Source organism: Triticum aestivum, chromosome 6D (assembly GCF_018294505.1).
Source record: "Triticum aestivum cultivar Chinese Spring chromosome 6D, IWGSC CS RefSeq v2.1, whole genome shotgun sequence".
NCBI lineage: Eukaryota > Viridiplantae > Streptophyta > Magnoliopsida > Poales > Poaceae > Triticum > Triticum aestivum.
In genome coordinates, this window is record NC_057811.1 from 450,320,784 (window position 1) to 450,334,418 (window position 13,635).

The 13,635-nt window shown below is 44.1% G+C and overlaps 2 protein-coding genes across 3 annotated transcripts; one reads left to right on the forward strand and one right to left on the reverse strand.

Annotated features, from left to right (window-relative positions):
- Positions 1–8,961: 8,961 nt before the first annotated feature.
- Positions 8,962–11,456, forward strand: LOC123142683 (lysine-rich arabinogalactan protein 19; the record flags this gene model as incomplete). The annotated part of the gene is made up of 5 exons (XM_044561483.1): positions 8,962–9,232; positions 9,570–9,597; positions 9,672–10,042; positions 10,958–11,062; positions 11,260–11,456. Coding segments are annotated over 5 exons (840 nt in total), but the record flags the coding sequence as incomplete, so codon positions are not given.
- A 43-nt stretch (positions 11,457–11,499) lies between these two features.
- On the reverse strand, positions 11,500–13,558 carry LOC123145770 (20 kDa chaperonin, chloroplastic). Of its 2 annotated transcripts, XM_044565257.1 has the most exons (6): positions 13,461–13,539; positions 13,302–13,370; positions 12,924–13,103; positions 12,301–12,456; positions 12,079–12,156; positions 11,500–11,924 (listed from the first exon to the last, which is right to left on the reverse strand). In XM_044565257.1, exons 1-6 carry the CDS (start codon positions 13,461–13,463, stop codon positions 11,751–11,753), a joined length of 660 nt encoding a protein of 219 aa, XP_044421192.1. In that variant the 5' UTR covers positions 13,464–13,539; the 3' UTR covers positions 11,500–11,750. The 2 variants fall into 2 exon arrangements, with proteins under 2 accessions (XP_044421192.1, XP_044421191.1); XM_044565256.1 differs by having other exon boundaries at positions 13,302–13,558.
- Between the last annotated feature and the right edge of the window lie 77 nt (positions 13,559–13,635).

Below are 13,635 nucleotides of genomic sequence, written 5' to 3' on the forward strand. Positions count from 1 at the left end.
CCTCATGTTGTGTGGTTGAATGATTTACATGTCGTAGCACGCAATGTGCTTTCGTGTGTGAAACTTTCCATGCACTTTCTTCCAGAAGGGCTCCCCTCTGCTCCTGCCTATGAAATCCACTTATACGGCCAGCCACGCATCGCACAACAACTCGTCCCCCATGGTCGAGTAGCTCACCATCCTTCGTACTCTAAAAATCGATATAGCATTATAAGCTCAGTGGCATTTGACCGAACACCTATCGGGCGTGGTGACCGCCATGGAGGTCGTCAACAGGGGGTGGAGTGTACCAGGGTAAAAACGGCTCCAGGGTGGGCAGCTCTGTCGTAACGGCGAGCGGGCGCATCACTGTTGGTTGTGGACATCCCGACAATGCCTCTTTGGCGGACGGATACAAAGAGCGGCGGCGGCGGAGGTGGAGGATGCCGATGCAAAGCAAGGGAGAGAAGGGCAGAGTGGAAGGAAATGGGACCGGGAGGGGAGATTGGGTGGGCCAGGGGTGTCGGAGTCCTACGTTTCAGGTGTCCGGACTCTCGCAAACATCCCACCACTTTGTCTCATTTGCGAGAGAAATTGCGTTCGGGCCGCCCCGCAGACCGATACGGACCCGCATTGGATGGCTTCCGCGATCCGGACAATTTGGCAAAGAAAAAACTAGTAGAATAAATTACAGAATTAAAACAGATACAGGTGGATAGCGCGGTCCGGACGGATGTAAACGGTTTCCGGATCCACCTTAGAGATGCCCTTAGGCTGGCTTCTCTGCATGGTGATCTTGATGCCTTTTTTGGGACGTTGGATATGCAAACTGATCCCTAGGAACATGTGTTCGTATCCATTGGATCCTTTTTCGTATCCGTTTTTAGTCGCTTCTTTCAGTTTTGTTAGGGTTTGTGTCCTGCTTAGGAAGGCGAGACGGCGGCGGCTCCTTGAAGATGGAATAAAGGTCTCCCCGCCTAGCCCCCGTTTCGGTGGTGCGTCTAGCATCGTTGGTGGGCGTGTGGAGGTGTGTTCCAGCGGATCTATCTTTGATGGATTTGCTCGGATCTCTTCATTGTTCGTCCATGTACGTTTGTCTTCGGTTTGGATCCTTTCGATGTACATTATTCTGCTCTGGTGCGCTGGTCCTATGCGGCCTTAGCACGACGACTTCCCGGCTGTCTACTACAACAAGTTGTGCCCGACTCCGGCAATGGAGGGGCGATGACGGCGGCGCGCCTTCGGCTCGCTTCAGTGCTTGTGGTCGTCGCTATGTGGTCTACGGATCTGGTTATAATTTTATTATTTCTGGTGTTCGTTGTACTGTCATGATTGATGATGAATAGATCAGAAGTTTTCTCGCAAAAAGAAAAAAAAGAAAAAATGTACGGTACACATGCTTGTTTGCATTGGAGGAGGAAGAGAACAGGTAGCATGCATAACTCTAACACTATCGTCCATACACTGTTTCTACAACGAGGCATGAGCTTGCAAAAGAAAAAGAAAAACTGTAACCAGGCTGGATATATAGAGATGAATGAAACTCACTATCACCCTGTGTTTATTGTGCTGGGCAGCCTTGTACGATGAGCAGCAGCCAGCAGGTCGACGACAGTGAGATGGATGGTCAGCCGCGCGCTCATTTGGACAGTGGTGGTGGAGACATGCTATCCGACGGCCACTGCATGAGCGCGTACGTGCGAGGGTGACGGGCGTCTCCTTGGCACTCCGTCGATTTGACCCGGTCGAGCTCTAGCCGTACGTGGTGGCGGTCCCTCCTCGTCTCTCTATCTAGAAGGTTAGGAGTTACTCCCTTCGTTTTAAAATAGATGATTCAATTTTATACTAACTTTATACAAAATTGAGTCGTCTATTTTTGAACGGAGGGAGCTATATACGGAGGTGGAGTTTGAACTTGGCGGCGTGCATGAAGATCTACTTCTGGCCGGTTGACCTTTGTGTTTGTGGTGTACGTGGGCGCGACCCGACGGTTAACCTTTGGCCCGGTCCTACTCGTACGCATCGTGCGCGCTCTGTTGCTGGCGCCAATTTTTCTTGCTTGACCCTCTGCCGTCTCCACCCACCTGCATGCTACTACTCGATCTATACGCTACGCTGATCCATTGACCCGTTTTATTTTCTCTCTCTCTCTCTCTCTCTCTCTCTCTGGATAACGTACAAAGTGTTCTTTCTTTGTATGAGTAAATAATAAACATTTCGGTCGCAGTCAAATAGATCTCACATCTTTGCTTGGGCATAATACACTTCAGTGAGACTCGGTTTGGACGCGGATCTTGCCGGCGGGCAACTTTTGTGGAACGGAGGGTATCGTCCCAATGCTATCTATCCTTGCCGTCGTCCCTTGTACACTCCGGCCTGGACGGAGAAATACACTTTGGTTCCTGATTGTATATACACCCTATATGGAGATTTTTTTTGATAATCAAACAAAAAGTCAAAATAGTGCAAAAGTATTTTTAGATTAAACTTGACTTTGTTTTGCACTAGTATATAAATTTTCACTAAAAGAAAACCAACATTGACTTCAGGCCAAAAAAGATAAAATTCATTTGCTATTATAGATCACTATTCACACCATTTTGAGCGAAAATTTGTCTTTTTTGAAAAGAAGTCAAAGGGTGATTTTATTTTTGTGAAATTTTTCTCACAAGTATAGTAGAAGGTCAAGTTTATTTCAAAAATATTTCCAGATATTTTTTACTTTTTATCGAATTGCTAATTTATTTTTCATATAGGGTGTATATACACCCAGAAACCAAACATTCCCGTCCTCGGACAGTTTTCCCTCTCCCCGGACTGACCATGTCGTGATCTGCTCGAAAACCGACGGAGCTGGACGGCGGTGCGGGCTCGCAACGGCGGCGTTGAAAGGCCTTAGCTAGCTAGGTTGGCCTATCGTGGTTGACGGTGACAACCTACAAGAAGCACGTTAGGGCCGGGTAGAGTACAGAAGTACTCCCTCTATAAAGAAATATAAGGCCATTTAGATCACCAAGATCACTAAAGTAGTGATCTAAACATTCTAATATTTATTTACGGAGGGAGTACCTTCGTGGACTGGACGTAAGGATAGACGATTTATCGTTCCTTAACTGCTCCTCCCGCTGCTAGCTGTTTATTTCTACCACTCGATGCTCGCCCTGAGCTAGCGGTTAAAGCGTCATATCCATTATCTAAGGCCATTTTTCTCTACCGTACGGGTTATAGTAGACCTCAGGTTTTATCGCCAGACAAGTCGGACTACGCACAAAAACCCAACACCGCATTCGGAGACTGCAGCAATCCAAAATGTAATGTGACTTTTTCTTTAATTTATGAGTGTGTTTAGGACTCATCTAGATGTGACATATTCTTTGTTTGTGGCTCTCTGTATATTTCTTCCTTTGTTAAGCGAGATTATTTTTCGGCCTGTTGTGTCAGTCCGAACGTTAAAAGCCCCAAAATGTGAGTGGCGGCAGGGATCTAACGCGCGACTGCTTGATTGTCAGTGCGCCTGGCTAACCACTTGACATGACACGACTTCGTGGCAAACATGTAGCGTATTAGAACCTGATGAAGTCATTAGCAGCGACAAGATCTGGGTCTCTTTTGAAACTTTAAAACATGATATATATTTTTTTACAAGAATAGTGAGTATTTTTTGAATGTGAACCTTTTCAAAAAATTATTTTTTTTAAGAACTCGAACATTTTTAAAACGCAAACCTTTTTTGAATCTTTGAATAACTTTTGAAAAATAGGAACCTTTCTTAAACATCAACAATTTTTTAAACTTCAAACAAAATTTGAAAATGCCACATTGGTACATAACCAATTTTGGAATAGTTTGGTTGCTTACCACATGTGTCATGTGGTCACATCAGCAGATAAACAAAGCCCCACAGTTGCATCATTTGTTTGTTTTGTCCTGTTTTATCATTGTTTGTTTGTCTTCCACGACACCAGCCCAAAACGACGGGAGCTTCTTCAATTGGTCTGACCCATTGGTGTCAAACTGACAGCGAGCCGTTGCGCGCAAAAAGAAGAATGTGTCGCGGGTACTACAATTCTAACTACATACCTCCTGCTGGAGCACACATCTTGCTAGCCACTACAAACGACGAGTTGTCATGACAAATGAGTAGCGTGAGGTCTAAAGAACTAATGGCGGCGGCGTAACTGGACATTGAATGCAAAATTGTGAGCACATTTTGAACACTTTTTCAAAATTATGAACATTATATGTCAAACGCGAATAACTTATGAATTTTTTGAACATCTTTAAAACTGTGAAGAAAATTTTAAATTCCCGAACATTTTTTGAATTTGTAAACAAACTTGAAAATGATAACATATTTTTAAGTTCTGATTTTTTTAACAATAAATACTTTTTTGTATTTTTGAACATAGCTTTTTTAAGGTGAACATTTTTTAAAAATTCCAAACATTTTTTGAAAATACGAATATTTTTTGAATTCGTGAACAAACTAGCCTTATAGACAAAAAAGATATGACTCGAAAGGGTGTGTCTCATTTCTATACAACTATGAGATTTCGTAAAAGGTGGGGAACTAACTCAATGGGTTGGGGACTAAAAATCACATAAATAATGGCTTAGAAAAACACAGGAAATCTTGGGTCCCTCTGACTTGGTTGCACATCTTTCAAAAAGTATTCAAAAAATAAGTCGAAGATGGGCTTGCAACTGGGACATTTAAAAAAATGGGTTGGGCCAAAAAAACAATGTTGAGCAGCTAAAAATGGCAAAAGAAAGTGGAATAGTAACTGTCAATGTCGGGGCTCACATTTTGCATATTGAAGATGGAATTGTACCTGAGATACAAAAATGGCCGCTTGCCCCAGTTGTGTGTTCATGTGAACTTGTAATTGCAACAAAAAAAAACTTGGAGCCCAATTGCAAGACGATGGTGGACTTGCAACTGAGGCGAAGAATAAAAAAGAACTAGTTACTCCTAAAAACGAGGGAGGGCTTGTAACTAAGCCAAAAAATAAAAATGTTTTAAAAAAGCCCGACTGCAAGTAGAGAGTGGGCTTGCAGCTAGGAGCAGAGAACAAAAAACGTTGGTGCTAGTTGTAAGCCCGAGATGGACTTGCAAATTCAGCCAAAAAAAACTTTGATCACATTTGTGAGTTGAGGATGGACTTGCATCTGGGATGAAAACAAAGCTATGGGTCGAGTTGCGGGTCGAGGGTCAACTTGCAACTGAGACAACTACACAAAAGTACGAGATCAGTTGCGACTGGAGAGTGGAATTGCAACTGGGACAACTAAGAGCCTAGTTGCGAGGCGAGGGCGGACTTGCAACTCGGATGGGAAAAAACTACGGTCCTAGTTGCGAGTTAATGGAGACTTGCAGCTGGGATGAAAAAATAAACTATGGGCCTAGTTGCGAGTCGAGAATTGACATGCAGCTGGGACAACTGCACAAAATTACGCTACGGTTGCAAGTCGAGGGTGAAGTTTGCAGCTGGGACAGCAACAAAACTATAGGCCGAGTTGTGAGTCAAGGGTGTACTTGCAGCTGGGACAACTACACTACGAGACCAATTGCGATTCAAGAATGGACTTGCAACTGGGACAACCACGAGCCTAGTTGCGAGTCAAGGGTGGACTTGCACCTAGGATAAAAACAATTTACAGTCCCAGTTACCAGTCGAGAGTGGACTTCCAACTGGTATGAAAAACAAACTATGAGCCTATTTGCGAGTCGATGATGGACATGCAACTGGGACAACTACACAAAACTACTATACCAGTTGTGAGTCAAGGGTGGACTTGCAACTGAGACAATAACAAATTACGAGCCCAGTTGCGAGTCGAGCGTGGACTTGCAACTGAGATAAAAAATAATAACATATGCCAGTTGTGAGTCGAGAGTGGACTTGCAACTAGGACAACTACAAAATTACGAGCCAAGTTGCGAGTCAAGGATGGACTTGCAACTTGGATGAAACAAACTACGGTCCTAGTTGTGAGTCAATGACGAACTTGCAACTGGGACCACTACACAAAACTATGATACCATTTGCGAGTCGAGGGTGGACTTGCAATTAGGCAAATAACAAACTATAATCATAATTATGAGTCGCATGAACTTGCATTTGGCATGAAAAATAAAGCACATACCTAGTTGCGAGTCGAGGGTGTGCTTACAATTGGGTCAACTACGAGCCCATTTACGAGTTCATGATGGACTTGCAACTGAGACAAATACGAAACTATGAGCCCAATGTGAGTCAAGGGTCGACTTGAAACTGGGATGAAAAAAATTATAGGCCCAGTTACGAGTCAAGGGTGGATTTGCAACTGTGTGAAAAACAAAAAAAATGCTCCAATTGCAAATCGAGGGTGGGCTTCCAACTCGGATAATTACGAGTCTAGTTGCAAGTCAAGGCTGAACTTGCAACTGAAACAACTACGAAACTATGAGCCTAGTTGTGAGTTAAGCATCGTCTTATAACTGGGATGAAACAAATTATGAGCCCAGTTACGAGTCAAGGGTTGACCTGCAACTGGGATGTAAAACAAAACATAGGGCGAGTTGCAAGTCAAGGGTGAGCTTGCAATTGGGATGAAACAAACTATGAGCCTAGTAGAAAGTCAAAAGTGAAGTTGGAACTAGGACAACTACTCAAAATTCCGATACCAGTTACGAGTCGAGGGTGGACTTCAATTGGGACAACTACACAAAACTACGCTACGAGGTGTGAGTTGAGAGTGGACTAGAAATTGGGACAATAAAATTAAGAGAAAGTATGTTTTTGGTCCCTCAAGTTCCCACAAAGTATAGGCTTGGTCCCTCAAGATTTTTTGGTATACATTTGGTCCCTCAAGTCTCAAAACCGGATAAGTTTGGTCCTAAACCAGATTTTGAGTATATTGACCAGTTTTGACCGCCACAAAACCGCCCGATGAACAGTAAATTCAAAAAAAAACTTCAAAAAATCTGAAATTTTTTGGGGTCGAATATGCTTACATGCGCAAGATGCGAACAAAATTTCAAGCTCTTTCGGCACGCGAGGAGCTCGTGGCAAAAAGAAAACAAAAATATCTGCTTGATGAATAGTAAATTCGAAAAAAATCAAAACAAAATCAAAAAATTATGAATTTTTTTGGGGTCCAATATGCTTAAGTGCGCAAGGTGCGACGAAAATTTTGTCCTGAAATGAGATCGGACGGGCTCTTGCAAAAAATTTGTCATTTTTTTGAAGTTTTTTTTCAAATTTACTATTCATCAGGCGGTTTTGTGGCGGTCAAACCCGGTCAACATGCTCAAAATCTGGTTTATGACCAAGCTTATCCGGTTTTGAGACTTGAGGGACCAAATGTATACCAAAAAAATTTGAGGGATCATGTCTATACTTTGTGGGAACTTGAGGGACCAAAAACATACTTTTCTCATAAAATTATGGGCCTAGTTACGAGTCGAGGATGAACTTACAACTGAGAAAACTACGAAACTACAAGTCCAGTGCGAGTCAAGGGGGACTTGCAACTGGGATGAAACAAACTACGGGCTTAGTTGTGAGGGCGTACATGCAACTGAGACAACTACACAAAAATACGATACCATTTGCGAGTTGAGGGTGAACTTGCAACTGAGACAATAACAAACTACGAGCCCCGTTGCGAGCCAAGCATGGATTTACAATTGAGATGAAAAATAAAACATGTGCCAAGTTGTGAGTCGATGGTGGATTTGCCTATGAGCCCATTTATAAATTGAGGATGGACCTACAAACTCTTCATTGGGCCACACAAAAACACACAACGAAAACGAACGAAAGACAATGTTCGCCGCCGGCGACATATATAGGCCCATGTGAAAAGAAACACGAGAACAGACCGATACAAAACAAAATAAAACAATAGGACGTGGGACAAAAAATAACAAGCTCACGTGGGTAGGGATGATCGGGTTTGTGCGAAGATTAAAACAAACAAACCGGATGGTTACAAACTTAGATGAGACATCACTATATCTCATCTAGATGCAATTTAGCAAATCTGAAAGAAAAGAAAATCTAGTTACGATATCCTCTGGCTACACAATTGAACCAAAATAAACAAAACAGGGAATGAAGAGCATGATTGGTTCGATGCCAAAAGTTGCCATGCCAATATTTGGCAAATACAAAATGTTGGCTAGTGATTGGTTGGCTACCATATTTTCTTGTCAACCTCACAAAAAGTTGTCAACATTTGGCAACTTTTGATTTTGCCAAATGTTGGCTTGCCAAATATTGGCAATGCAAAATGTTGGCATCAAACCAATTATGCTTGAAAAGACATGTGGCCCTCCAAAAAAATGTTGCAGCCAACAAATAAACCCAATACCAAAGCATAAAAATGGCCCACTAAAAAAATCATATTGGCCTCACTACTTCATGACGAATGAACAAAAAGCAGGACACAATGGCAACGAGCACAACCCAGAAGCATGTATATCTAATGGCATATGAGTTAGATGCGACATTGTTAACTCTCCTCTAAATAAGAATTAGCAAAACCAATCCGATACGGGATCCCGAGATCACGCCGCGAAAATGGCCCAACAAAAGATGCACGCGCGAGCAGGTTAACAAGTAGATACCAGACATACAACGTGACACAAGACGCGCGCGACAACACAACCCACGATCATAATTTGCATGACATTTAAAGCAAACGGTTCAAGAATTTAAAACAGCTAAATAAAGAAGAAAAATAAAAATGGAAAAGAAGGAACTAGAAAATATAAATAAAATACCAAAAAACATGAATTTAAAATAGTTCATAATTGAAAACAAATAATAATGAAACAGAAAAAAGAAAAGAAAAACAACAAAAAATGGAACGCAGCAGCCCATATAAAAACAGGAAAAGACAACAGCCCATGAGAAGACATTAAAAAAAACACAGCCCATACGAGCCTGCGCCGTATCTCCCCTACAAAAAATTGGGCTAAAAACTTGGTAAAAATTATACATTCCCCACCGCATCGCCGCCGCCGCGCCTCAGCCTGCGGCACCTCCTCCGCCATGGATCCCGCTGCTCGCTAGCCACTCTCCTCTCACCGGTTGTCCTGCGTCGGCCGCGTTCATCCTGCGCCGCCCCGCGTCGCCCCCGGTCGTCCAGCCACCTGACGCCGACGCGCCACTCCGGCAGCTGGCCCTCTACTCCAGGCGCCGCCACCGCCCGGCCACCCAACGCCGACGCCCCACTCCAGCAGCTCCCCGACCAGCTCCGCGAGGTAAGCCACCTGCTACGATCTGTTCATTTTTTCGCATTTTCTGATGTGTGCACTGATGCTATGATCTGAACAAAAAAATTAGACAGTAGTCAGCTCTTTATTTCATTGTATATTGGATAGTGAACTTGTTTTGATGTATATGATCTTGAAAGTGAGCTCATCTTGATGTATATGACCTTGAAAATGAGCATGTTTTGATGTACATGGTCTTGAAATTGAGCTTGTTTTGATGAACATAAACAAAAATTCTAGACCAGAGCTCTTTATTTCATTGTGCATTGGACAGTAGGCTCTTTATTTAATTGTGCATTCTCTTTTGCTTTGTTCCTTGTGCTAGATAGTGAGCCACTTTTGCACAAGCCGCAGTAAGTCCACCAATCCCCGCCTCTCTTCTTCCTCAGTGGCCCTGCCTCTAAAATTGCCACCAAACTCCCCACAGATGGGCTGGTGCTCCCCGTCCACTCCCCGGCAGCTGCTATCCACCGTCGCACTCTTCGCCTTCGGCGCAGGGCTCCTCACCTACGGCGCACACCTCTCCTACGTCCACATCGAGCCCCAGCGCGAGCGCACGCTCGCCCGCGATCAGTTTGTCCGCGACTACTTACGCAGGAAGCACGACAAGTAGCCTGCATCCTCTCCTATTCCGGGTCCATTGCTCGGCAACGATGTCTTTGTGCCCCATGAGCCCCAGCGTCAGGCCTGTGATTGCGGAGATGGAGATGAACGCCGGCACCGACCAGGATGCCACTACCGTGCGGGCCACTGTTGTGCAGGCCTGTGGGATGTTCCATGACACCCCTGCAACGTTCGGTACGTGCTCTGACTTTGGTTTCCCTGTTGTTGCTAGTAGCTCGTATGGTGTTCGATCATTTGTCTCGCTAGTGTGTTTGGATCGGGTGCTGAGCGCTAGGTGCTTGCTTGCTTGCTTATCTCACTAGCACGGACTTGCTTTTTTGTGATCTATCGGACTGATGCCTCGAAATAGTAAGAATGGTGTGCCAATCAAACTTGAGCTATTTTATTCTCCTTCATTGACTATGGTCATATGTACAAAGGAAGAGTTGTGCTTTTCCGATGTCAATGGACTAGGTGGAAAAGGAATTGACAGTTTTCTTGAATTGTAGTTGGTGTAATTGACTAATTGTCTTAGTGGCAAGTTCCATAGACAAAAATTTCTTGCTTGGAAAATGAGGTGTTTGATGTACGACACAAGCACATTAGGCAGAAAATTGCAGTTATGTTCTTAGGTGGCACACAATTCCCCTTGCTGATGGGAGACTGCTGATCTGGTATAAACTTTCCATTTTGGATATCAAGGGGGCAGATGTTGATGTCACATCTGATTTTTCTTCTTCTTAATTATACATGCGCAGAAGCAATTACATTCGCAATATATAGAATGTTTAGTGTAAGAAAAGCAATCGTAATTGACAGCTGTTATGTTATTGAACTGAAGGTGTATAGAAAAGCAATCAAGCAAAACCTCAAACAAACTGATAAATTACAGCTGCTATGTTATTCAACTGAAGTGTGTATGATATTTGATTTCTGTTCCTGTCTTTTACAGCATTTCAAGTAGAGCTCCATAATTGACAAAACCTTTGCGGCTTTGACCTTGTTACCTGTATTTGTGAAATTTCTTTGTTATTCTTCTAGTTGATGGTGTGATTCATTATCAATGCACATTCTTGTTAATACCACTGAGAAAAATAAATAAATTAACAGAGCACACCGCGGTTTGCCCTGGAGGGAGTTCCATCATCTCGCCATCTGGGGCAGTGTTGGCAGGCCCCAACTATGAGGGCAAGGCCCTCCTCGCAGCTGACCTGGGTGAGAAGAAACTGATGGCTGGCTTCCAGTCTATGCTAAATGTGTACTGTTTTGGGTACTTATACGCAGCACAACACAGTATATTGATTTATTTATACGTTTTCAGTAATCACAGCTTTCACCAATATAAATCTGTATTGTGACTGAAACATCACAAGTACATAATTCTTAATAGAAACTTGGTGATATGTTTGCAGACATTGGTGAAATTGTTCGGGCGAAGTTTGATAAGATCCGAGGCGCACGACTGACGATGTTTTGAGGACCTGATTGATGACCAGCAATCTTTCCGTAGCTGTGTGTAACAAAATCCATGTTGGCAATACAGCAATAGTTGTGCCTTTGTATTTCTTGTAAGGGCATCTACAATACATACATACTATATACATCTACCCCAATGGCTTGTAGTATATTGGATTTTGAAAACCATTCTAGGGTAGAAATAATGTGTTTTTCTTATTTAAATTTATAAGATCATGGACTGTCGATTCGTAATCAGAGGCAGCTAATTCTACAAACAACCTTGGCTGGCACAAAGAATAGAATGCAGGAGTTCAAATCAGTGAGGAAAACCAGCTTGGTGCAGAGCCACAAACATTGAAGGGGATTCTCATTTCTCTTCATCTAGTTTAAGCTGCCTTTGGAACATTTAGGATCAGGAAAACCGCGCCTTGCGCTACAATCCAGCTCAAGAGAGGATAGCCATCAGGTCAGATACCCTCAGCACGATGTAGTTTGTGCCATCGGCACCCTTGAACTCGGCGCCAGCATACTTGGAGTACAGAACGGAATTGCCTGTGGATACCGGCAACGGGATCCTCTTGCCTTCCTCGTCCAGATGGCCCGGGCCGACAGCGACCACCTGTCTCCGACAAGTGAACATGACATTAGCTCAAAAGTAAGATTGATTCGAGCTAGATAGATGCCAAGGTACAGTTGCAACATGACCCGTGCAGCTCAGAAACATAGGCATCATAGACATCAAAATTGTCCAACAGAACTAGTAAATGACTAACCGTTCCAACAGATGGCTTCTCCTGGACACTGTTAGTCAGCAGCAGCCCCCCCGCAGTTTTATCTTCAGCTACAGCTACCTGTTATACAGGTAGAAAAGCATGAAATGATTATTATAACAAGACTAAAAAAACATAAGACAGAAACAGCCACTAAACTGACACCAGCGCACAGTCCAAGGCATGTAACCAGATGTACAGAATAAATGTATGTGAAATATCTACCTTGATAAGAACACGGTCGCTAAGAGGCTTCATGTCTTTCACATCCTCCGTCTCCAGAATACCTATGATATCGTCCTCTTTTAGGATCAGATGGTTGGAATCATTCAACTCCACCTCCATTCCAGCATACTTCGAATATACGACCTGAGCCCCAACCTACACAACAGATGATACATGTTACATCTGCCTTTACTCACCAACCACTGGCACAAACTTGTTGTATTGACAACTATCACAGCAGAAGACATGTAGTAAAAGGATGAAACCAGACACAGAACTGACATAACACGCATAAAATCCTAGAATGCAAAAAAGTAAGGCAAGTTTCATCATATTAGCATTTTAGCATGCTTCTGACTGGATTTGTTATATCCCAAAATCCTACTAATAAGACTGGAGCATACTGACTGTATTGCAAACTAATTATCACAGCAAAATATATAAAAAGGACCAAACCAGATACAACAAAACTGGCGCAGCATGTGCAATCCAGGAATCCAGATAGTTAACACAAGTGTGTTGCAAGCTTCATCGTATAAGCATTTTAGCATGCTTCTGACTGGATTTGCTACAACCAAAACACTGCTCATAAGACTGTAACAAACTGACTGCACAAGCCATACCTTAATGCCGACTTCCACTTTGCTATCCCCAATGGTTCTTCCCTCTCCAACAGCAACCACCTCACCACTCTGAGGTTTAGACTGCGCGGTTGAAGGGAGCAGAATCCCACCGGTCGTCTTCTGCTCGGCAGTCTTGGTCTTCAGAAGCACTCTGTCGGCCAAGGGCTTGACCGTCGTGTACTGCAACCACCGGAATAACAGGAGATTGTTTCAGATCCGCAAGCATAATACTCCGGCAACCTCATTATTCAGTTAGTCCCCTCTTCTACAGTTCGACCATACCAACTGCTATGCGCATGTAAGAGGGCGCACGAGAACCACCACCCCTCGCGAAAAACAAGCAGCGAAACCATGCCGCATTGCACGGGGAGCACGCACCTTGGGGGCGACGACGGTGGCGGCCCTGGCGACGAGCCCGCGGAGCGCCCCCCGCCGGGCCGCCGGCGCGGCGACGCGCCGAGGCTCGACGGCAGCCGCCCCCTTCCCGGCAAACCCCGCCGCGCCGACGGCCGCGGCACCGCAGAGCTGCACCGACGCCATTGCCCGAGGATTTTGCTCGTAATAATCCGAAGATAAACCCTAGCCTAGAAGATGAGCACAGCAGCGGAGTAGCAGCAAATGGGAGGGGAGCGCTTTATCCATCCATCGTCCCCGAAAAAAACCGGGGCTTCTTCTGGTGGGCCGCGAGTGCATCTTTCGGCCCCATGTGTGT